The 22348-nt window shown below is 47.4% G+C and overlaps 1 protein-coding gene across 2 annotated transcripts in view; it reads right to left on the reverse strand.

Annotated features, from left to right (window-relative positions):
* The window catches only part of HIF1A (hypoxia inducible factor 1 subunit alpha), a 33029-nt gene extending 23419 nt beyond the window's left edge, over positions 1–9610 (reverse strand). For both annotated transcript variants that reach the window (XM_084287777.1, XM_084287776.1), the window contains exon 1: positions 9347–9610. In XM_084287777.1, coding sequence (XP_084143903.1) covers positions 9347–9381 — 35 coding nt within the window. In that variant the 5' untranslated portion in view covers positions 9382–9610. The remainder of the gene's footprint in view (positions 1–9346) is intronic.
* Between the last annotated feature and the right edge of the window lie 12738 nt (positions 9611–22348).

Consider the following 22348-nt stretch of genomic DNA (forward strand, 5'->3'; position numbering starts at 1 on the left):
GTCAAGGACAACTCTGCATCGTGTACACAGCATTACATTGTTTTACTTTCTTCTGTATATTGCTTTACTGCTATTTGTTTTCTCTCCTTTCTAGCTGCACACTTGTTCATACTACCTTACCCTTCCTCTACTCAGATTTCTCCTTTGTAGGTGTTTTCAATTCCCATGTAAAACAGCTATTGTGCACACGGGAATTAATCTGGCCTCATCTTTCCTGACTCAGGTCTGAGAACATTCTTTAAAAAAAAAAAGTTACAAACATCTCGTGTTAGTGATTCACAGTCCCCTTCTCAGAATTGTTTTCCACAATTGAGTGAGTTTGTATACTGCATTTAAACAGTTTCACAGAAGTGTACCATGTGGAAAGAATACAATCCAAATGAATAACGCGTCTCAAACGCTGTAACTTCTCGTTATGGATCTTTAAGTGGCTTTCGGTTCTGATCTCCTTCGTTTGCCAACACAAGATTTCATACGCAGTGCTCCCAGGTCAGAAGCAAACTCTCCCGAGACGGTCAAAGTAGTGCCAGCAACAGCAGGCTTGGACGACCACATCTTCTACAACACAGCTTTGGTTTTTCTTCTTTAAGCAATAAAGAAGACAAGATGCAGCTATTGCAATAAAATCATACATTAACGCTGTATGTCAGTTGAGGGTATTTGAACTCAGAAAGGAGACGTGTAAGTGGCCTTGCGTTTAGCCCTTCAGGTTGAATTTTCTCCTGCAGTTCGAAGGAAATGGTCATCAGCCTAAAAGGGAGCTTCTGCCAGCACCGCTGTGTGGGACAGGGGCACAGCTCCTGGTCTGCAGGTACCTCCACGTGGGCATCGCCACACTGCCGTAACCAAAACCTCACACCGACAGCTCTCACCTGCCACCACGCAGCAGTACACATGGACACGGGCTTGCTGGAAAGGCACGGGCTGCCCAAAAACACGCTAGAGCAGGGCTCTGCTCTTCAGGCTGCGCTGAACATGCTCTGGTTTGATGTCACTGTGGTTAGATTCGTTCAGGGCTGCTGGTCACAGCGCTTACCGAATTCTTCTTCCACGGAAAGAGGACCCAGCCGAGCCCAGCGCTTACCGCAAACTAGCGCAGCACAATTCAACTTCCATAAAGCGGCCTTCGTAAGAAAACCAGGTTTATGATGTAAACAGAGGGCACCACTCAAATCCGCTTTTTTAAGCATATGGCAAGCGCATGAAGTGTTTTTTAGAACAACACAAAAACAACCCCCTGCCCACCTTCTGCCCAGCACACACATGGAATAAGCCTGCTTGTCTTAAAAAACAGAAGAGCCAGGCAGTGGGGCAAGGAAGAGGAGGGCCAGAGGACTTTCATCCCGTGTGCCACCTCACAGGACTGCCTGCTGCTGGCACCCGGCCTCCTGAGAGCAGGGAAAGGCATTTCAGACGCCGCTCTCCAACATATAACGCAATCAGAACTTCCAGGTGAAGGAATCATCGAGGGACGGGCTCTCCAGGACCTGCAGTGAACTTCCACGCATGTTTTCCACAGGTTTTTCTTTGCAGGTTGGTGTGGAAGGGTGCTCCTTCCTTCCTCCTCCAGCTGCACCGCGCAATTAGCACGAGCTCTCAGCTTCCAGCTCACGATGAACTCCAGGCTGCGGCTTCATCTCTTCTGGCTTTGATGTGATTTTAAGTATCACTGCTTTTGCCATTATGGCCAATTTATCAGTTTTCCTTATTTTGTAATCTGTGTAGAATAACCAACACCCTTATCTCCTGCGCGGTTGCGAGCATGTGATCTTCTAGATGAAAGTCTTGCTCGTTATGAATTAATGAACTTAAAAGCCCAGTAACATAACACAGAAAATTAGCTACTGTATTTAAAGGATTTCTAAGATTTTAAAAGAAATTTAACGGTAAAAACTAGAGTAACATTAAGGCACAGAAACAACACTTCTGTATGTAAACTATTGGTTAAGCTTCATTCCTTTGTACATTTTCTTCTGACAAAGCAATTTAAGCTGCTTTCTTTACATTGCTGTGGTTATTTAAGGGCATTTAACATAATTTGAACACCACTAAAAACCTCTTAACTGAAAAGAAACCTAACAAATTAAGAGCAAGCAGACAGTTCAAACTGAGTTAGCTTCTGAATGAGCAGTGCTTTGAAACCCATCCCTACCTGCGGAGTGATAGCAGGGGCTGGCTCTCCTTGAGAGCTACACGGTGAACAAAATACAGCGAGAGGTTTTACTACCAGGACCATGAGGTCTGTATAAACAGACGTCTTACAAACAGGTAAACGATGGCATAAAAGAGCCAGCAGCAACCTAGCACTCCTAAAGCTAGTGCAAGGCCACACTTCCAAGATTATCTATCAACTGTACTTGGCCTCGTGCTGACCTGGAAACCCTCCTTCTCCCTGCTTAGAAAGCATAAGAAGGTAAAAGCTTCCAAATTTAGTATTTCTAATTAAGAACGTGGTGAAGTGATTCTGCTGTGTCTTACTATACAGTGTAACCCCCAGACATTTTCACTGTGCATAGTAATTTACTGTGTAAAAATAATCATAGGACATACAAAGGCTGTTTGTAAGAAAATCCAGATTTTTTTTTTCAACCATGTTATTTGGCTTTTTTTCTTTTAAATAGCTGTACTCTACCCTTCGGGGGGAAGGGTGCATGGTAGTTAAATCATGGTTATTACTAAAAAACTACGTGAAGATGATGCCTGGACACGGACAGAACTAACCTTCAAGTGCTCTCCCTCCTCCAACACTCTTGCTGTTAGTAGCTCTTGCTTCAGCCAAGCTCACAAAAAAGATGAAAAACACATTGCTAAGATGAGTTCTTCACTTGACCTCGCAGCTAACACTGTTTTAGTTCGGAGCTAGCTAGTCTTATCCTCACACAGTTGGAGACTCGAGTTTTCCAGAGCAGAGACTGAAGGTTTTTCCTCAGTGCTTCAACGCAGGTTCTTCACCTCATCTCTTCACCTTGCATTCCTCAACTGCTTTCGCCTAGCAGGGTATTTCATGATCAAAGGTTTTAAGAACAAAATAAAAAAAAATAGAAATAAGCAATATAAAGTTCTATTTCTCTGTATGAATAAAGAACAAACAGATCCAGTGAGCAGTCAAGAAAAATGCTTACATCAATAGGCAGGATAAAGAGCCTGCAGCAGTGTCAGTTCCACAGCCAGGAGATTCAATGGTTTGCACGAAAAAAAGCCTCTTCTGAAGGACTGAGCACCAAATACTCCTCTTATCAGCTGAATCACTTCCATTTAGAGAGTCCCATTTGCAGCCTTTGTACGTGACATGATTGCTTCAAGTCTTCTGTTCCAAGGAATACATTCCCACCTCTTCCAGCAGGTGTAAGCATGGGGAAAATACGAGGAGGCAGGCTTCTGAACTCCCTCCTGGCCTAGCAGTTCATTAATTACTCGCAGTTGTGAGCAGCGTGAAATAATTCCACAAAAACAAGGTTCCTGGCCTCGGTGTTCTTTTCCTTCTTGAAACATAACCTCCACAAACCGAAACCAGATGGGCGCTATCAGTTAGGACCGAGGGGATCACGACGCGTTCTGGTAAACAACACGGGGCAGCTTTTTCGGGTAACACGTCCAGGGTTATTACAAAAGGAGTTGAAAGGGATACTTAGTAAGGTACTTGGGATATTTAATAAGTTGTTTGGTAAAACCTTCCGCTGCTGTAAATATAATAGCAGAAATTTCTTCACACAAACGCGATGATTCAGTTTCCTCAATTCTTCACTTGAAATTCAGGCTCTATTTTAACGTGGCGAGTTATAGGATCTGTTGTAACATTTTTCTACTGAATGCTTAACAAGTATGCATTCATACCACCCCAAATTAAACAGAATTGAAGTTTCTCTAGAGTCTATAATGCACATGGCGTTTATTATGTATTAGATATCTTAAAGGAACTACAAATGGATCTACTTGAAGCACCAGTTCTCCACCGTCCGCAGACACCACGTGAAATAGCCTGCTAGAAATACCTCAGCATTTTAAAACACCACATTTTTGTACAAGTCACCGTATCACCAGGCTGCAACAGAAAGCAATGACGAATTCTGCATGTGACGAAACTCATCGATGCACTTGGAGATATCAGTTCTGATATCTTGGATCAAATCCCCAGGCTGGTACGAACAGGCACAGCTTCAATGAACCCGTGCTAATTTACATCAACTGAGGCTATGGCTCCACATCAAAGCAGCCTAAAGCATTCGTCACCAACATAAACTGTATTTAAACATACATGTATGCTGGCATGTATTCACTTGACTTCATGTTTCTAAATTTCAGAGCTTAATTTTCATAGAGTTTTATTTTAAGATAAATAACATCTCAGTCGATGAAAAACTTAACAGCCTTCACATCCAACTCTAATTTGGAAATCTGTATCTTTCCTGAATTTTCTGTCATTAATTAAAACGCAAAGGCTCCTCTTTTCTCCTGGGCCATTTCTGTAGTTCCCAATGTCATAAACGCCCCAAGCATCTCCCGTTTCGGAGCAGTACTCAGTGGAAAACAAATTCTCCTGCATGCTCTTCTGCCTGCCCTGATACAAAAGAGGGTTCTTGAGAGAGGCTCCAAAACGCTCAAACTTTCTCAAATCCAAAAGAGAAAGGGCTGTTATGACATGAAAAGATGAGTAAGGCCTCCGTTCTTTCCATGCATTGCCTAGGATTTTTTGAGGCATGTAAACACCTGCCTATGGTGAGATAAAAGCAGCATTTGGGCTGATGACTCGCAATCTGGAACGTTCCTCCCTTTTGGACATCAGCTAGCAACACAAGAGGTGGGAAACAGGTTACTACACCTTGCTAAGGTTCTCGCAAGATGTGTTTTTGTTTTGAAGTTGCTTTGTTTTTGAAGAACACACACGGTAATCTGATCTGTATTTGCATCTCCTTGAAAGAGTGGTATCACCAGGAAAATCTGGGTACTCCCCTTGCCACTGCTGAACCAGGCGGTACCTCCCACCCGGGTTCACTTCACAATGCCTGAGAATTGTGTTGTTGGCATATCATAACACCAAGCTCCTCACGGCTAAGGGGAGACACTACTGCTGATTTTTTTCCCCCTGCAGTACACAAAACTGAATACACAAACCCAGTGGTTCCTGCGATACACCATCGCCCTGAACTCTGGAAAGTCTCATGAGAACCTAGCTGAAATCCAGCCCTCTAACACACATTAGTGTAATTTTGTTACCGTGCAGAACAAACGCACGAGAATTTAATCCATTTTGTTAGATCAGCTCAGGGAGAGTCTCCAAGGCTTTCAGCTCAGCACACCGAAAAACAGGCACGATCGTAGGAGCCTCAGAACGGCTCGTGCTCACACCACAACACTGCTGACATTCGCTGGCGCTGGTAGGAGCTGATTTTGTTCCTTTTCCACTTCGCCATCAGCAATCAGAGTCCTGGAAACAACTTTATGAACTCCAGGCATACAATTCAAGGATACGGAGGAACAAAGGTCTACAAGCTGTGCTCACAACATGCAGAGGAGGAAGTAAACGCTGCCTGTTGCATTGCTGCCCAGTCTTACTCTCGGTAGCAGGATTGGCACGGCACCGCACGTCCACCCCGCTTCGCAAGGCTTACAGAACCCTAACGTGGCCCTAAAGAAGCCCTCAATGGCCATTCCTCGGGAAAGAGAAGCCTACCTGAAAAAGGGATCGCAATTAGAAGAGGAAATAAGGTGGATTATCAACTTGACACCTCTGCCTTTAAATCGATAGCTCGCTAATTGCCAGGCTTCGGGTGCCATGACCAGTGCACAGCTACATCTGCCCTCCCTGCGGCCGAAAACATGCCAGGGTAAGCCTCCTGAGAAACAAATAGCATTTATGCAGAAGGTAGCTTCCAAAAAAGGCTTTAAACTACATAAAATAAAAGCCTTTTATCATCCCAGCCCCCCGACACACCTATAGCAAGCCTCTCCACATGGACCACTCGCGGCTGTTCCAAGCCCCCCAGACAGAGCAAGTATCACTCAGCAAAACCCAGAAACCTCCTGCTGCTTCCATGAACGTGCTACCAGGTTCTCAAACCTCCACTGACACAACCAGACCAAAGCACCGAGAGCTCAAAATTTTAAGGAAAGCGTATCTGCAGTTGGCAAACCCTCCCCAGCTATTCCTGCCTGGTTTTCTGTGCCTCGATAACCACGAGGCAGAGCTGTAGCAACGTGCTGCTGCCCTCATCTTTAGCGGGCACTGAGAAGTAGATTCCGATCACTTTTACTGAAGACACTTCAAAACCATTTTGTGTTTGAGGAAATGACAAAGAGCAGACAGCTCGGGCAATACCATTTAAGTCCTAAGGCAAGCCAAACAACCCAGAAAGATCCAGAAAGCAGTAAAGACAACCACTTCTGTGCAAGCCATAAACCACTCTGCCCTCCCCGTACCTGCAAGGAGATTCTGCACAACATTTAGAAAGGTTTCTCCTCTTCGTACAACACAGAAAGGTACAGTTATAGTATATACAAAAGGGTTTTGTATTAGCTTTCAACCCTGTTAGCAGTGGCTCAGTACCACCGGCACTGAAAGAAATTAACAGGCAGAAAGCAGCGCACAATCCTAAAAACCTCACATAGGTTTAAGAAAGCCAGCAGCAGTCATTGCCCCTTTCATAGGAAGTGGCACAGGACCAGGGCCTCTCGGCCAGATCCTGGAGCTGGAACAGAAAAACCCCGGTCTTTCAGATCCCCCTCTCAGATACCAGACGATACAGTTCGAGTCCCAACTATGAGAAACTGAAAAGCTGAAGTTTTTCTGCAAGAGGCTCAAGTCGGGATGTTAAAACATCATGCTTTATACCTTCAAAAGTCCCAGACTGGGCACTCAAGAAGATACTTTTTATAAACTCTCTGCTTGTCATTTTTATTTAGCACTCATACCATTAAGTATATATTTATTTATGCTACAAGTAAGGATTTTAAACAATCCAAGATTCATTTTTAAAATATATCTATTTACCAGCTCAGGCCCTTACCAAAGTAACCAGTAACCCTAAATGGTACATTTACTTAAAGTGTTGCAAGATTCACTCTCCTAAAAGCAAAGTGTCATACCACAGAACTGAGAAAAACTTCTCATGGCACGAGCAATCTGTACACTAGAGTTAGTTAAAAGAAAATTGAAAAGAAAGTCAGACTTACACAAGTCTTAAATTTGAATAAAATTGGAGTTAATAAGCAAGCAAAGCTTCCAACAATGCTCTTTTATTCACTCTATACACAGAAACAAACTGAGTCCTTGCAACATATGTAAAAAAAAAGATCAGGAGCACACAAAAATGAGGCAGCTACTGAAGAACAGCTAAAACCCACAGAGCTGGCAATACATAACAGCGTTACCCGTACATACAGGGGGTCAGGATTCCGAAAGAAATCAAATGAGATCTCCCGAAGTTCGGGACTGCCTAACAGAATGGGCTCAAGAAACCCGTAAGTGAATCTGCGCTTACAGTTACTACGATGAGGAGATTTCACTTATGTAAGAATGAGGGACACACTGGGTCAAATTTCATAATTTCTGCATCCCACAGCACATAATTAGCGAACAACAAGCTTCACTTTAACTCTCGAGAGCCAAACGCTACCCAAACACACGCACGCAGAGGGATGAGAAGCGAAACGAGCCCAACACATGGTGAAAGCGAGGCGCACTGCACCTACAGTCAGCCAAAGTTTTATCATTGAAGGACAGACTGGAAGGTATTTCCCCTACAGGTATTCTGATCAGGGACACTGGCAAACCTAAAGCCTTCTCAAACAACCCCCGGTTCTTGAGCAATGCTTGGGATTTTCAATAAGTTCTCTGGTGAGCTCACATCCTTCCTTTTTTGCTTAGCCATCTTTGCTCAACTGCAGACTCGCAGCCCCAGGATGAGCGTACCACAGACACAGCTTTATGTTTTAATTTGAAACATACCCTACAACAGAGGTAACCTCAATATTCCTCGCTACTTTATAAGAAACATTCCCAACCTCGAACTTGGTCTACAGGAAGCAGAAGGCAACAAATGCTCTTTCTTAAGCTCTCCTTTAGGAAGGGCAGGATAAGCTATGCATACTGATTCCTACATTCAGAAGAAAGCAGATTATATCCAGGACAAGGAAATTGCAAAAAAAAGTACCCAAGCAGGACAGAATGGTAAGTAAAAAATAACAAATGCTCGAGGACAAAGCAAACAGCAACAGAAGGGGAAAAAAAAAGTCTCAAAGCCTCTTTCCAGGCAGCCTTGCCACCAAATTAGGCCAGCAGAGCACAGGACAGAACAATCATTTCTGTTGCAACATTTTCTCTGTGGCTTCTCAGTAGTTAGTAGCTTCGAGAAGGGAAATAAAAATAAAAATAAAACAACACGAAAGGTTACAGAAGTGGAGATATCTCATTAGACCGAAAGCTCCTGCAACCCCCCTGCGCCACCCTCACCACCCAAAGCCCCCCGGCCTCTCCCTTCCAGGGCTTCATGCAGCCTGCTGGGGTGCCCTCCTGATACAAAAGCGGAGATAAAAGTAAATAAATAAATAGATAGATAGATAGATAGATAGATAAATCAAAGGTCCCGGTACCGATAAAAACGCCGTTTTCTGCGGATGCCAATTACAGCAATTTTAATCCCTCCACAAAGCACGCTGGGGGGAGCATCCCATCGAAAAAAAAAAAAAAAAAAAAAAAAAAGCCGCTGACCGAAATGCTCCAACTCCACAACTTCGCTGCCTAACAAAAGCTTTCAAGGCTTTTATCCCCCCCCCCCCCCTTTCTAATTTGAGCGAGCAATCCGCGGTGAATTATTCATACTTCTCAACTCACATTGTTCGGCAGCCCTCCTCCTCCTCCTCCTCCTCTCCCCTCGATTTGCTTTTCTCCAGCTATAACCTAAAATCCTCCCTTTCCCAACCAAACCCGGCGAACCAAAACCTCGGCGACCACCCCCAAACCCCCCCCCCCCTCCCCTTCCCCACACAACCGCGACCATTTGGGACCCCGAGCAGACCCCCCCCGGTGCCGGGCCGGCCGCACACGTTTCCCCTTTCCCCACCCCATCCCTAACTCTCCCTCTTTTTGTTTTTTTTAACTCCGAGACTCTCCCCAAGCAGCCCCACTGAGGGGGCTGCAGCCCCCCGGGCAGCGGGGAGCCGGGCTCCCCCCGCCGACAAAATGGCGACGTGGAGCAGGAGGAGGAGGAGGAGGAGGAGGAGAAGGAGGGAGGATGAAAGAGCCCAGCGCGCTGCGGGGAGCCGGGCTGGGAGCGCGGGCCTGGGCTGTGGGAAGGGAGGAAGGGCGCTGAGGATGAGGAGGGTGAGCCCAAGCCTCTCCCCTCGGTACCTTTTCTTGTCGCTGACGCCGCCGGGGCTGTCCATGGCGGCGGTCTGGCTGCTGCTGCTGCTGCTGCTGCCGCCTGGCTCCGGGGCGGCTCCAATGGCCGCTGAGGGGCGAGGAGATGGCGGCGCGGCCGGGAAGGGGCCGGCGCTGGGGCCGCTCGGAGCTCAGAGCATCGGGGCAGGCGCCGGGGCCTGCGCCGGGAAGGGGAGGTGCGGGAGGAGCCGGGCACGGGGACCGAGGCTGGAGGCGGCGAGGGGCCGGCCGGGGCTGTGCGAGGCGGCGGAGGAGGAGGAGGAGGAGATGGAGGAGGAGATGGAGGAGGAGGCAGAGGCGGGCTCGGCCGGCCCGGGCCCTGCGCTGCGCCAGTGAGGAGCGGCGGCGGAGCCCGGCCCCTCGGCCGCCGGGGTCAGCTGAGCAAACAGCTGGGAGGAGGAGGGGGCCGGCGCTTCACGTGGAGGGCCGTGTGCGGGGCGGGAGGCGGCACGACACGCGACATGTCGCGACATCTCACGATATGGCGCGACGATGCGCCCCGCCGCCCACCCAGCGCGGCCGCGGCTCTGCCCCCGCACGGTCACCGGGAGCCAAAATGTCCGTCCCCCCGCCCCCCCCCCCCCAGCGTGCGTCGCTTCTTCAAATTAAATGTTTTTAAGCCTCTCGTCAGTTCTTAGCTCCTTTTCCCCAAAGTCATAAACGAGCTTAAAAAGCCACGGCAATTAAAGAGAGCCAGGCGGGCCAGAAGGGAGAGACACTTTAACAATGGATCACAGCCGAAGCAAGCTTTAACCGCTGAATAAAACACCCCATTTTTACCCCAAAACCCCCAAAGCGGGCCGCCGGGAGGTCGTGGGGGTGCTGCCTGCCCCCCACACCCGCCCACGCGTGTCCGTGTCCCCGCTCCGTGCCCGCCGGGGGGCGCCCAAGGGTGCCCGGGGGGACGGGGGGCAGCCCACGGTACCCCCACAGCCGGCTCCAGGCTGACCGCGGGGGTCCTGAGGGCTGGGGGCTGAGGGCACCGCGGTCGCCTCCGGGTCCGAGGGTTCTGTCATGGGTGTTGTCGGTTCTGTGGGAGGTGGGAAGGGGATGAAGGGGCTGCAGGGAGACTCCAAGGGGGCTGAGGGGAGGCCTCATGGCGGCCTGCAGCTCCCTCACAGGGGAGCGGAGGGGCAGGCGCTGAGCTCTGCTCTCTGGGGACAGCGACAGGACCCGAGGGGACGGCATGGAGCTGGGACAGGGGAGGGTCAGGATGGGTATGAGGGAAAGATTCTGCACCCAGAGGGTGGTCGGGCACTGGGACAGGCTGCCCAGGGCAGTGGGCATGGCACCGAGCCTGTCACAGCTCAAGAAGCACTTGGACACCGCTCTCAGACACACGGTATTAATTTTGTGTGATCCTGCCGGAGCCAGCAGTTGGACCCGATGATCCGTGTGTGGGTCTCTTCCAACACCGGGTGTTGTATGATCTTGTTGGTTTCCTCCAGCAGGAACTATAAGTGATCATACGGAGCTGAGCCATATGACACTGCTCAGTCTCCATATGACACTTCTCACTTCTCAGTTCTGCGGTAATGATACCTTTTAAAAAGAAGCTCTGACAGGCATATGTAACATCCTTGCCCTGCTGTATGCCCATGTCATGTTGTAGGAAACACCTGCAGGGCAAAACGATGTCGTTACAGTACTGGATCTTCCTAACATTTCTGCAGTGGTCTCTGAGCTTCCATGTGATGAGCAGTCATGTTTGCATACAGACATGGCTTGTTTTTAATTTCTTTTGAAGAAAAAGCAGTGACCGTGACATTTAATAGAAATCACAGGAAGCGTCTCTATGAAACAAGATGCCTCTCCCTGCACCGGTCTGAGACGCAGAAGAGACACAGGTGCTATCGACTCCTTTTATTCCTTTAAGGTTTCTCATCCGCATACTGACAAAGCCTGGCTTTACTTAGCTTATGAGATGTGACAACACGATAGCCCATGGCAGTGTGGCTGTGGACTACTGCTATATTTATTGTTCTGTGCTCACTGGTGCCTCAAGAAGAGAAATAATCAGAACAAGACTCAAACTCGGGTCTCTTGCATAAGTACCAAGAAGCCAAACAGCAGCTCACAGACACCTCATCTTTCCAAATGAGGTACAGCCAGTCAAAGCACTCCTGCACAGCAGCCATGCACTGTTTTAATACAGTCTCAGAGTCACCGTAACAGCCACCGAGGAGTTCCCCTGGTGAAACAGGGGGATGCACTGGCAGGGGCAGAAATGTCAAACAGTTCAGTGCCACCTTCTCCACCAGAGCCCCTGCCACTGGGACACGCCAGGGGAGTTTTGGTAGTGAAGTGTTTCTACCAGAGGTACTTCCCATGCCTGAGAGGAGGCTGGTGCAACTCTGAGCAACTGTTTCAGCTTCTCTAATGTGGGTGTGAGGGTGAAGTGGTTCCTGATGAGCTGCCACACAGCAGTGAAAGCCTGCTTTGCACTTCAACTGCGGTCTCAGTGCTCACACAAAGGTGATTGTGCTCCTTTTAAAGACCAAGTAGCACCGATGGGATCCAGACCAGGGGTTGCCTAGCTCTAACGCTACAGATCTCACCTGATCCCACCCAGCAGTCTCTTATTTTCAATCCTTTAGCTGTTGTTCCTTTGCATGATGATTAATTTTGGTGCCCATAAGCATTGATGTTTCAGGATTCACTTGTACACCTTTATTACCATTTTCCAAATGTACATACTGTACAGTGCATCGAAACAGTTCCTCGTTGAATGCTCTCATGCTGGGTTCTGATCATTTTTAATAATTGAGTCACCAAAACCCTAGATGTGTTAGCAGTCTCTGAGCAGAAGACACGGCAGAAAAATCTCGGTGTACAAATTACTAACATTGCTCAATTTAATTGTTCAAAGATGTCGGACTTCCCAGCATGAACTGGCTGAGGAGCTGTGAATAAGTGTTGTGGTCTCCTTACTAGACACATTTCTCTCATGCCAAACATGCTTTCCCCAAGCCCATAATAAAGAACACTGCATCAAAACCCAATTGTGTTTCAGGATGATGTTAGTGGAAACTTGTTCAGCAGTTAAACATTTCATGCTACAGCATCTCTAGAGGGACGTTAAGCAAATATTCTCCCCACCATCCTCCCCTTTATTAAACTTTTGAGTCACTAAAACTCTGCATATACATTTTCTTTTCCGCTTTGCCAGTGGCCGATAACAGAGCCTTATTAGTGTATAGCACACTCACTTTTCCTGATCTTTATTGCTCTGCTAAGTTCATACTCCAACTTACGTTAAAATAACTTCCTGAATAAAAGACTGTTTGCATATGACTAATTAGGGCAAATGCAGAGAAGGCGAGCTGATGAGTCAGCAGGTGGCTCGGTGAGGACAGTGGCAGGGATTCAGCAGCAGAACAAATCAATGCAAAGATGTGAGATATGCTCCCGTCTGTGGCTTTAGATCTATCTGCTGATGGGCCGAATATCACCACGATGGGCACTGCATGCATTAACTCTCGGGACCCTATCACGCTCTCATCAATATTGACTGGCAAAACTTCTGCTGACTCCAGTGGGAAGAAGTCCAGGGCTTTAATTTTCTCAGGCATCTTTCTCCCAAAGAGCACTTAGATTTTCTGAGTATGGACTTCCTGATGGGGGGTGTTAAAGAGCAACAAAGGCTCCCTCCATTTACGTCACTCGAGCTGGTGATGCACATCGCATGGGGTGCCACTGTGACAACCCACCAGCAGCTCTGCCTTTCCTGGGCCTTCGCTTGGCAGCACAGCTCATTACATTTAGGGAATTAATGTTCATCGATTCAATAAATAAGCACCGTGCTACAGTGAAGGGAACATACCAATCTATCAATATTTGGCCACAAAACACGCCGTGCCCACAGAGCTCCTGTGGGAGCATCTACTTGAAAGGGAAGTGCCAGAAGGTCTCTAAGGCTGCGCAGCCTCTTGGCTCCTCTGCACACTCGCTATCAGCGATCTAAGGCTCGTTACTATGACTCACCGTGCTTAACAATGCAAGAATCTGAGATGTCTGATCGCCAGCTCCTTTCACAATAGAAAAGTGAAGTGAAATTTGAATTAAATTCAAATCAAAACATTGATAGTGAAAGGCTAATGCTGCTGTTACTCAGAATATTGTCTGAAACGGGAGCACACAAGGGGAGTCAGAGTCTCTGCTTGGCATCTGTTATTTCCACTGGTCTTTTCTAACTTTAGTTCCTCTCCTTCTTGTGCCAGGATCTTATTTATTCTTCTGTTCACATTTGCACAATACATTTGTTTTGAGCTATGACCACCTCATAAAGCCTGCTTGACTCAGTGCACATTCAGACATTTGGAAATACTCTCCTGACTTTGATTTCTGCACAGAGAAGTACACCAATGTGGCTAACAAATTCTGCAGCATAATAAGAGCACTATGTCCAATTCAGTGTAATTAGATTTGAGGGAAGGATTTTCTACCCATGAAAGGAATTCACCAGATGAAAGCATGAGGCAAGCATGCGCTCGGCAGGCTACGCCATGCAGTTTCACCAGTTGGCTACATCCTGCCAACCCCAGGCCACTCCTGGGCAGATATTGCAAACTGTATGGTGGTTTTCCTGATGTGGACAAAAAGCAGGATGGAATTTTGAAATTATCCTTACAGAAAAGAAGGGTTTGTGGTCGAAGCCCTGGATGCTTCGGTTACAGGCTTCCCGCAGGATGCTGTACAAATCACTCAGAGAAAGGATTTCAGATCTCATTGCTGCAATCCTTCTCCACACGCCGAGCGGAGGAGTTCATGGTGTGCCAGGCATGGAGTTCGGCTCCTCATGCAGTGCACCGGGAAACCTGTTTCCCCTTGGTCCTTTAACTCCTGCTTACAGAGACACTCAGGGATATGGAGGAGCTGGGTTTACATCCTCACTCCGGATCAGTCAGAACAGGGATTTGGGCACAGCTTTGCCCCACTCTGCATTTGGGGGGTGCAGAGCTGCCTAAACCACGGGTTTGATGCTCCTCATCTCAGTCCTGTGTCCCTTTGAACACCCCAGGCACTGTCTCCATGGCCGTCTGTCCTGCTGTTTGGCACTGGGACACTTCCTCCTCCTCCTCCTCGCCTCTGCTCCCACACCCAGAGCACAACTTTCTCATGAGGCCACGGTGACCAGCGCGGCACCGTCTGTCATCACACAAACAAGCAGGGCACCGGCTGTTTTTACCTGTGACCAACAAAGTGTTTTTAACCTACGTCTCAGAAGCCAGCAAGACACTCCCAATCTGCCAATCAGCCCATAATACCTCATACCTACCAGGCTAGTTTTACTTTCTTCTTTGCCCAACTTCCCTTTTGAAGGTACTACAAACGCAAGTGAAATGCCTTGAGAACACCCGGGGGAAGCCAGAGCAGCAGCCGGCAGAGGCAGCACGAATCCTGCGAGGGTCCGTGCGTGAGTTATAACCCAGAGCAGAGGGAAAATACGCATCTCAGAAGGTGAAGTGGTTTCAATTTCATGCAGATATCTGACTCCTGCAGCTCCTTATGATCAGCAGCGACGTTTTGAAAGAAGTTTCTTTTTCCCCTTTTTGATCTTTTTCATCCCTCCTACTGAGCCCTTTGTTATGTTGCAGCCTGGACCACAAGTTTCTCACACAAAGCAAAAAAAGGCTGAAATAAACGCAAAGATGAAATTGAATGGGTTTCACTTGTAATTAAAATGCAAAGGGGAACAAACTCTTTTACCCAATCAAGCATTGGGAACCGTTTCAAATTCTGTTTTCTTCCTGTTTTGGCATTAAAACACGCTTTCGAATGATACAGTTTGTTAAGTGTTTCTACTTAACATTTCCCCAACTTGGATCTAGCTGAAACACAAAGGACTTGAGGTTTTGTTTGTTTGTTTGTTTTCCCGCAACACATCAAAAATGCAGCGCAAGCTTTAATGACTACGTCTGTTATAACATGCCTTTTGCAGGACTGTAGGCATTTATGGGGGAATGAGGTAATTAATATATTACTTAGGCATGCAAAGACAAGTTAGAGGCAGCTGTCTCTCTTCGCTTGATATGGCAACACAATCATTAAAACAATGGCTTCTTACATCTGTGTTTTTTTTTTTTTTCCTTTTTTTTTTTTTTTTTCTTTTCTCTGTGTTCACAGACCGCTCAGGTTGCTTGTTGAAGGCAAAGCCTCAGGAGATAGCCATATCTTCAGGACCAGTCATTTCTGTCTCAAACACACTGTCCTCTCATTTATTTGAAGTAGCTACATGAAAATCGATACCATGATCCCTTTAAGGAAATGCTGGTATTAAAATAAACTCAAGAGCTCCCACGTTCTAGTCCCGACCTCTAAAACATGACTTTTAGAGAACATCCATTTATCTTTCAGGCTCAGGTACTGCAGTGTCTGGGGCCCACAAGGGGGTGAAGGAGGGCTCAGGTCGCACCGCATCCTGCCTTGCAGAAAGCCAGGTGGGTAGGTGAGGGGCAATGTGTAAACCAGTGTTTCTAAATCACAGGGTCAAGGAACTGATCGTTGCTCTAGGCAGAAATAAGCACTTTGCCAGCCTGATAACAAGAGAGCTGAGACACAGCAGATTACAGTTCCTTTAATTTTCTTCCGGTTAATTAAATGATCAATTGCAGCGTTGGCTTTCAGCCATGGCAATGCCAGCTTGAGTGAGCTCTCCATTTTATGAGAGGATAATCAATAGACATCATTTACATCAGCGTTACAGGTTTTTATTTTAAAGCCAAATATCAAAATACAGAGCAAAATATTGCCATTTTCAAAGCAAGTGGAGATCTTCTCCTGCCCCCCAAAACATCCTAACGAAGGGAAGGATGGCACTGTAATTACAGCTTTAACTTGGGATGTGTTTTCACTTCTCTGCTTACCATAGACTTCCTGCATGACCACAGACAAAACACTTAGGCCCAGATATGCAAAGATATTCAGGCAACTGAGATAAAAATCAGCTGGAATTGTGTACATAAATAGTTTGTGGATTTGGGCCTTTGTAAGAGAGACTGAGCTCCCCATTTACTAAGGGGTAGTAGGCACTTCCAGTGCTGCAGCAGAACTGCAACGAGTCACGTCACAGAAGACATTGGCCAAGCCAGAGACAAGGAAAGGCAGCAAATGAACACCTGCAAGGTATTCGACCACAAAGCAGCATCTGAGCACACTGCCCAGTGTCTTCTCAAGGTGTACTGAGTGCTTCCAAGTGCTACTCACCTCCACCAGCAACATCTGGATTCCCCCTTTGCTTGCTTCCAGATATTCCTTGGTTCAAACTCTTTTTTTTTCCAAGGATGGTAGCTGGAGACACTACGGAGAGCAGGGAGGGTGAGGTGTGGGGCAGTGAAACAAGGACCACCAGCACTGGGCTGTCAGTGCATTTGGGAAAATTATAGAAAAAAATATTAAGACATAGCATGGACAGAGGGCATTGCCATACTGTTAATGTTGAATTCGGCAGTCCTGTCAGGTTATGGTAGGTTGAAGCTAACAAGCACAGCACTTCAGAGGACAGGAAAACCCTGGGTTCATATGTCAAAAGATGTCAAGACAGGGTGGAAAGTGTCTGCCAAGGAACTAAGTAAGCAAAATTCAGGGCCATAATGACAAAGTTGGTGCATCAAACCTCTCTTTGCTATCTGAGATCAAATGTTAAGTAATTAAACTGTTTATCAATAAGAGGCAACTCATGAGCGTGGGAAACAAAGATCTCATAGCAACTGGATCTAGATAAGAATGACCACAGACCTCACCATTTTCAGAACCAAATGAAAATTTGTTTATGCTGCCAGCTTTTGCTCAATACAAATCTTTAATGCATATAGGCATTCATGCACTCCACAGAGAAAGATCTATGCAAACTAATCAGGTTTTCTTTTTCCTGTCTTGGAAAGAATAACAATAACCAAAAAAAAGTTAGTTCATGGATGTGATTTTCAGTTTTAGGCCCTTGAGGAACCCTCAGTTCATCATGACCAAAATACCTCACCAAAATCTAGACGGCAAAGTCAGCAAGTAGTTAGTTCCATTTCATCACTGCTTCCTGTCTGCTGCCATTATTAAAAGAAAAAAAATGCAAAGGAGCATACCAATAGCAGCTCTAACACTAATTTATGTTACTAAAACTGCTACACAAAGCTGAGAGGAAACAGTACTGCCAGCAACCTCCCCCAGGTAAAAGCAAGCACAGTACAACAGCTTGTGGGTTATTGATAGGACTAGCATTAAAACTAAGTCATATTCTCCCAAAACAGCAACAGAAGAAATCTGTTTGGCAGAGCAGAGCGTGGTTTCTGGAGAAGGAGGGATCCATCCAGCTGCAACAGGAACATTTTTGCAGGTTTTTGAACTGAAAACAAACAAACCCAAATCAACCCATTAGGTACCAAGGCCTGCAGGAGAGACCATCGATGTGAACTGGACCAGGAATTCACAGGCCAGAGAGTCTCAGCAGCGGTTAGAGGTGTCTGTACTCCTACGAGTGGTTTATTGGGCAGGAACATATGCCTGGCTCCAGTGCACGTGGTGCAGAGCTCACCTGCTACTCTCAGCCTGATGTGTCCAGATCACAGCACCCTCACCTGTCTTCCAACCATCCCTCGGGCTTGGACAGACAAAGGCCTACAGTGGTAATGTTAGGGGGAAGAAACACAAAGGTGATATCTCAGGCTCTTCTGCAGCCCACCTGAGACTAAGCAATGCCTCTCAGGGGTGCAAGGTATCCCTGGCTCCGTGCTTCAGGCAGTGCCACAGCAGGACAGGCAGGGACAGTGTTAAAAAGGAAGCATAGCCACAATAACAAAAACCAGCAGAAAACACCCCTTCCTCCCTCAAAATGCAAACAAGCAGGCTTGGCTCAACCAAAAGGTCAGCTCGTTGCCAGCCCATTGACTTCTTCAAGATCACGTACACAGCCAGTGAAGTTCCCAGGGATGCATCCCAAGTTTCCAAATTCACAGATCTGTGCAGTAACCACTAATCTGGCAGGGATTTTTGCAGGCAAAAAGTCCCTCATTTTTTTTTCCCCTTGTCAAGAAGAGACAAGTAGCTAGCATAATATGACTTTATATTTTTCCATGTAAAGCAAACTTATCTTTAAAAAAAATTGGTTGAAAATGATTTAAATAAGCTGAAAACTATTAAGGAACAATGTTTATTTGGCAAAAAATAATAATGATAATAATAAAAAAATATAGTTATCTCATGTCCAGGAGCCCTCATTAACTTGAAAAGTTTCCACATGACCTCAGGGTTTCTGGAAAATGTATGAACATCTCTCAGCATCTGCTGCTTATGATGGTAAAGAAATTGTTACCGTAGCCACATGGAAATAGTAATGAAGTTTCTGTCTGTGACTTCTGAGGCAGCACAGCCAAGCTGCTTTCTTTAAAAAAAAAAAAAATAATAATAATAAAATAGGCACTTAACTCATGCATACGCATGCCCACCTGAAGGATGCTGCTCCACACACGCAGCCCAGTTGCTGGTGGTGGGTTTGGGGTCTGTGCCAGTTTCCTGGGGCTGGATGTGGCCAGGAGTGCCGGGTGCCAGAGAAATCAGGCCACGCTCCTGCAGCCTCATAGCAGGGGTATGAGGAAAAGAGCATTTCCTGGAGTTAGCTGACACATCTGACCGGAGAAAGTCAATCTCATCGATGATTATCTCTCCTTCTGGTGGCCCACTCTAATCTCTCCTGCCTGGGAGGCTCCTCCCAAATGCCTCCTTGCTAAACAGCAATTAAAGCACAAGTCCATTAGCAACCCCGTGTTGTAAAATGGCTCGCAAGCCGCAGAGTGCTGTGAAGCCTGTCTGTGACAGCGGGGATCTGGCTTATATCTGTCTGCTTTCCAGCACCAGGAACATCCATCACTCATCCCAAGACCTTGTCAGGGTTCGTGTCCCCTCATAACTCTGTCCCAGCCTTTACAAAGTGCCCGAGCTCTCTGTGTGAGGCCGGCTGAGGGAGGCCAGGACACGGGTTGGGCCCTGCAGTGGGTGACAGGAGATGGCCTGGCTGATGGTGACAGCAGGCCTGGGAGTCTCTGGCCAGCTCCTCAGGTACCACAGGAACAGTCTTGATGGAACAGGAACAATTAGAAAAATGGGCAAGAGGAAGCCATTGCTCATGTCCTTCCTGAGGTGATTTGGTCTCATTTTGATTTAGAGCAATCTATGGCACATATGCCAAGAGATGTGCTTTTGGGAAAAGGTATTTCTGGGCAGAACCCAACCCCTGAGTCCATCCAGCAGAAAGCAGCTTGGCAGAGAAGGACTGGGAAGTCATGGTGGTTGCCAAGTTGAACGTGAGCCAGCAATGTGCCACAAAGGTGGCTAATGGCATCCTGGGCTGCATTGGACACAGCATGGCCAGCAGGCCAAGGGAGGTGATCCTTCCCCTCTGCTCAGCCCTGCTGAGGCTGCACCTGCAGTGCTGGGTCCAGTTCTGGGTGCCCCAGTACAAGAGAGACCTGGGCATACTGGGACAAGTCCAACAGAGGACCACCAAGATGCTGAAGGGACTGGAGCAAAATGTCCTGTGGCGAGAGGCTGAGAGAGCTGGGGCTGCTCAGCCGAGAGAAGAGGAGATTTGGGGCGATTTTTTCCATGTCTGTTGGGCCAGAAAACCTTCAGAGGTCCCTGCCAACCTCAACCATTCTGTGATGCCGCAGAGCCCGGCAGGGCAGGGGAACCCAGCACTTACCTCTCCACTTCTCAGCTTGTCTCCAGGACCATGGGCCCAGCTGTGACACCCTATGCCTCCATTTATACTACCAGAAGTGCAGTTTGGAGCAGGGTTTCTCTGAGGCTGAGGTTCAGGGCTTTAAATGAGAAACCATCATCTGCTGTGCTCTGGGGGCACAGGTGTGGCGAGGGGAGGATGGGCAGTGAGATAGAGCTAAATTTGTAATCCCTCTCTTCACAAATAATCCCTGCTCTCACGACTGATCTCTGACGTTTTGCACCAGCAGGTCATAAACATCAGCTCTCCCGGTACAAAAATGGGACATTTCCCCCAAACATTTTGTATTTGGCTGATGCTGCTGAGTGCATGAGCTTCCACACAAGTCATTTCCCCTTTGCTGCATCATTTCTTCTGCATATCAGCATGGCCGACACCATTTCCCCTCTTATGAAAGAAGGAGATAAAGAGCTATTTGGAAGGCTTCAGTGAGAGCAGACTGAGGGTCTGGGCTCCTTGCTTGCTTGCACACTTGGAAAGGTGACGAGGCAAGCATGGGGCTTTCCCCAGGCATCCTGCTGAGCTGTCCTGGGGAGGTCCCCGAGGTCCCAACCAGCACAGGGGATCAGGAAAAGGATGGAGGTGACTGGAGAGCACAGGGATAATAAACACATGACTCAGGGGCGAAGTGGTTTCAGCAGAGGGATGGCAATGCACGAGCAATAAAATGGGAGCTACCAACACCACGCTGTCTGTAACCACACACCACACTTGCTCAGCTTTCCAGGAGGCACCAGGGAGAAGAAGGAGGGATCTGCTGAGGAGCCGTGGCATGACCCATACCAAAACATCCCTGTGGACACAAAAGATGAGGAGCAAATGCCATCGCAACCTGGAGGGGTGCCTGGGACCAGGGAAGTGTGAGAGGTGCCGCAGGCAAGAGTGCACGAGTGAGAGGTGGGAATGGGCTACAGAGGGGCTGAGTGGTGCTGGGGATGTGCAGCCACCCCGTCGGGGCCTGTCTGCTTCTCCTGCCTAGGACAGAGGATTTGTGCCAGGGCAGCCAGCCAGAGCCACTCTCTGAGCACTGCTGCTTCTGGAGTGGCGCTGCCATCGCTACTTTTGGCTGTTTACTTTAATAAATGCTCTCCGCAAGCGGCCTTTTAATGGTATCTTTTCCCTCTGGAGGATGTGACGCGTGATAGCAGCCTGCAGAAACACCCGCCCGTCTGTCTGCAGAAATAGCCCGAGCAGGGGGCTGGCTCCTGAGTCACGCTGGAGAAAGCGGTGAGCTGGCTGGAGGTGACCCAAAACCCCTGAGTTTCGCAGAGCCCGGCGGGGGGAAAGCTTTGCTCCTCATCCCGTGCTGCCCGATCTGCTGCCGGCTGCCCCATGCTCTGCTCATACTCGTGAGATGTGTCTTGTGCTTTCCTGCACAGGGATTTACCGACGTCGGCAACTCACGGAAAGCCACCGGATATTAAAAAAAAAAAAAAAAAAGGCACCGGGATTAAAAAACATGAAAAACATAAAATATTAACAGCAGCACTGACTTTAAAAAGCCTTGACATAAGTAGAAAATGGAGCTGGAAAGTTTCATAAAGGTTTCAAGAACGGAGGGTATTTTGTGGCAGAATACTGCTCTCTGTCACAAGTGTGGAGGGAGCATCTGGGGGCAGAGGGACCCGATGACATACATCTGCCTTCATGTGTATTTTGGAACATGATTTATTTGTGTTCATTGAAATGGCAGCTTTTCTGGTAATTTCTTCCTTTCCTAGCAAAGAAGCCTTAATCTCCTTACTGGAAATTGTACTATTTATGCAGCAAATCCTGCCTCTGAAATTGCTTGAGATCACAAGTTATGTAACCTGAACAGATGGAGTTTGACCATTTTTTTTTTCTCTTTGTCAATTCATATTACAGTCTGAACAGGCTGCAATCATTTATCAGCCTATTTGCAGCATAGACAACATAGAGTAAGGAGTTTAACTATGAAGTTAATATACTCACACGTAGGAATGCTTACACCAGTGATGAACCATCACTGAGCAGCAGTGATAATAATAATGGTTATTAAGGACTTTCCTCGTTCTTGCAAACATAGTAAGCATTATGCACGTAGTAAGATGCACATTGTGTCATGGCCATCATCCTGCAAAGACATGAAAATGGCTGTATTTACACAGGGGATAGGTGTGATTATCTGCAGCTCTGGTGTGAAGGTAGGTGTCTGAGAGTGTCTGTGAGATCAAACAGATGAATAAGGGGGAAGGAGGAGCTGCAGAAAGGCTGGAGAAAAA

The sequence above is a fragment of the Netta rufina genome (assembly GCF_964035555.1).
Source record: "Netta rufina genome assembly, chromosome: 5".
Classification (NCBI taxonomy): domain Eukaryota; kingdom Metazoa; phylum Chordata; class Aves; order Anseriformes; family Anatidae; genus Netta; species Netta rufina.